General features: G+C 38.1%; 1 protein-coding gene across 3 annotated transcripts in view; it reads right to left on the reverse strand.

The window, feature by feature from the left end:
* Positions 1–2,248, reverse strand: part of LOC106869814 (2-(3-amino-3-carboxypropyl)histidine synthase subunit 1) — a 103,760-nt gene that overhangs the window by 10,149 nt on the left and 91,363 nt on the right. For all 3 annotated transcript variants that reach the window (XM_014915701.2, XM_014915699.2, XM_052968958.1), the window contains exon 8: positions 1,711–1,779. In XM_014915701.2, the coding sequence (XP_014771187.1) occupies positions 1,711–1,779 (69 nt within the window). The remainder of the gene's footprint in view (positions 1–1,710; positions 1,780–2,248) is intronic.

The following is a 2,248-nucleotide window of genomic DNA, read 5'->3' on the forward strand; positions in this document are numbered from 1 at the left end:
CCCCACACACAGTGCTAGACAAAAAGTTGTTACTAGCATATACTGAATTCAAATTCTTATCAAGCAATCTGGCCATATATTATACTTGAAAAGGGAAAATTAATATCATGTTCATAATTTACTCAAAGACAATAATAATATGTATAAATTAGTTATAACTGGCTCATGATCTCTTTGTGAAGGCCCTTGGCCTAGTGGTTGGAGTATTGCACCCATAATTACAAGATCATGCTTTGATTCCTGGACCAGGTGGTGTGCTGTGTTCTTGAGCAAAACACTTCACTTCATGTTGCACAGATTATCTTTATATTATTGTCATGTATATATTGAAGTTTTCATCTTTATGTTTTGATCCAATATAAAATTGCAAGTAAATATTCTATTAGCATTCAGACAATGACTATTCCGTTTTTACTTTAGTATTATTTTTCTAAATAAAGATTTAGGAAGTGGTTTCCATTTTAAATTTGATTAAAAATTCATTGATGGAGCATTTGGTTGCTACTTTTAACAGGTTAGCTACTATATTCAGATGTATAAACCACAAGTTAGGTTCATAAACCACAAGTTAGGTTCCCACTCTTCTTGATCATGTGTCATCTTAATTCAAAATGAGTTGTCTGTTGACTGAGTTTTGAATGCTCAGTTAAGCAAGTCGAGGGAGTACACAGAAGTTTCCTTTCTGGATTATGTGGTCCCTTTTCTTCATGTTTGACATTTTGGTAAGGGAGATTTAGCTTTTGCATTGAGCAGGTAAAAAAAAAAAAAGAAATAAAAGTTGAACCTCCTCAAATCACACCCTATCAGGCAAGACACATGAGAAATGTAGTCTTAGAAATTTAATAAACAATGTCTAAAAAAAGATGGAAAGCCACAACCACAGTGCCTTTTATCATAAAACTACTCTATCACCGAAGGCATTCTAGTTAATAGAATAAATCTATGATCAACACTCATACACATACAAATAGTTTATATATTAATCACACACACATATATATCATCATCGTTTAACATCCGCTTTCCATGCTAGCATGGGTTAGATGATTTGACTGAGGACTGGCAAGCCAGAAGGCTGCACCAGGCTCCAATCTGATCTGGCAGAGTTTCTACAGCTGGATGCCCTTCCTAATGCCAGCCACTCCGAGAGTGTAGTGGGTGCTTTTACGTGCCACCGACACGAGGGCCCGTTACACGGTACTGGCAACGGCCTTGCTCAAAAGGTGTTTTTTACGTGCCACCTGCATAGGAGCCAGTCCAGCGGCACTATATTTTGCATTTTATAACATCTCTCTCTCTCTCTCTCTCACTCACACACACACACATGTTGGCTTCAACAATAAGTATTCCCATTGTCAATTAGCTGAGCAGTCACTATTGATTCAAAGATTACTGTATCATAGTAGCTTAGTATTCGACAGACAGCTATATACCCTTGGCATAATTCCCACATAGCATCATGTCTGATATTGCAGACATAGACGATCCACTGGACTTCAGCACAGTCTCTGTCTACTTACTCTCATATTTCTTGAGATGACCCAAGACAATTCTTGCAGGTTCAATGGTTGAGAAGTTCAATCCCCAAACAAGATTGTAAATGAATATCTTAACCATTTGGTTATATTTTCACCCATTTAGTATTAAATTCACACACTGTAACAAAGTTCAGTACATGAGAAATGCAGTAATTTAGTAAAAGTATAGCACCTGTAAGCAGTTATATGCGGATTAGCAATCATTGCAGACTCCAGATGGAACCGCCCATCACCAAGGTAACTGGAATATAAAAGAAAATCAAAAATAAAGTAGACTAAGATCAAAACACAAAAATATGATATATAATAGTGTTTTGTATTAATGTATACATATACAATCTTATATATACACATGTGAATAAACATATATCTATATCATCATCATCATCATCATCATCATCGTTTAACGTCCGCTTTCCATGCTAGCATGGGTTGGACGATTTGACTGAGGACTGGTGAAACCGGATGGCAACACCAGGCTCCAATCTAAATTTGGCAGAGTTTCTACAGCTGGATGCCCTTCCTAACGCCAACCACTCAGAGAGTGTAGTAGGTGCTTTTATGTGTCACCTGCACGAAGGCCAGTCAGGCGATACTGGCAACGGCCACGCTCGAAATGGTGTCTTTTATGTGCCACCCGCACAAGCCAGTCCAGGGGCACTGGCAACGATCTTGCTCGAAAATCCTACGGAGGCCAGTCAGGCGGTACT

Source organism: Octopus bimaculoides, chromosome 6, assembly GCF_001194135.2.
Source record: "Octopus bimaculoides isolate UCB-OBI-ISO-001 chromosome 6, ASM119413v2, whole genome shotgun sequence".
In the NCBI taxonomy this organism is placed as follows: Eukaryota; Metazoa; Mollusca; class Cephalopoda; order Octopoda; family Octopodidae; genus Octopus; species Octopus bimaculoides.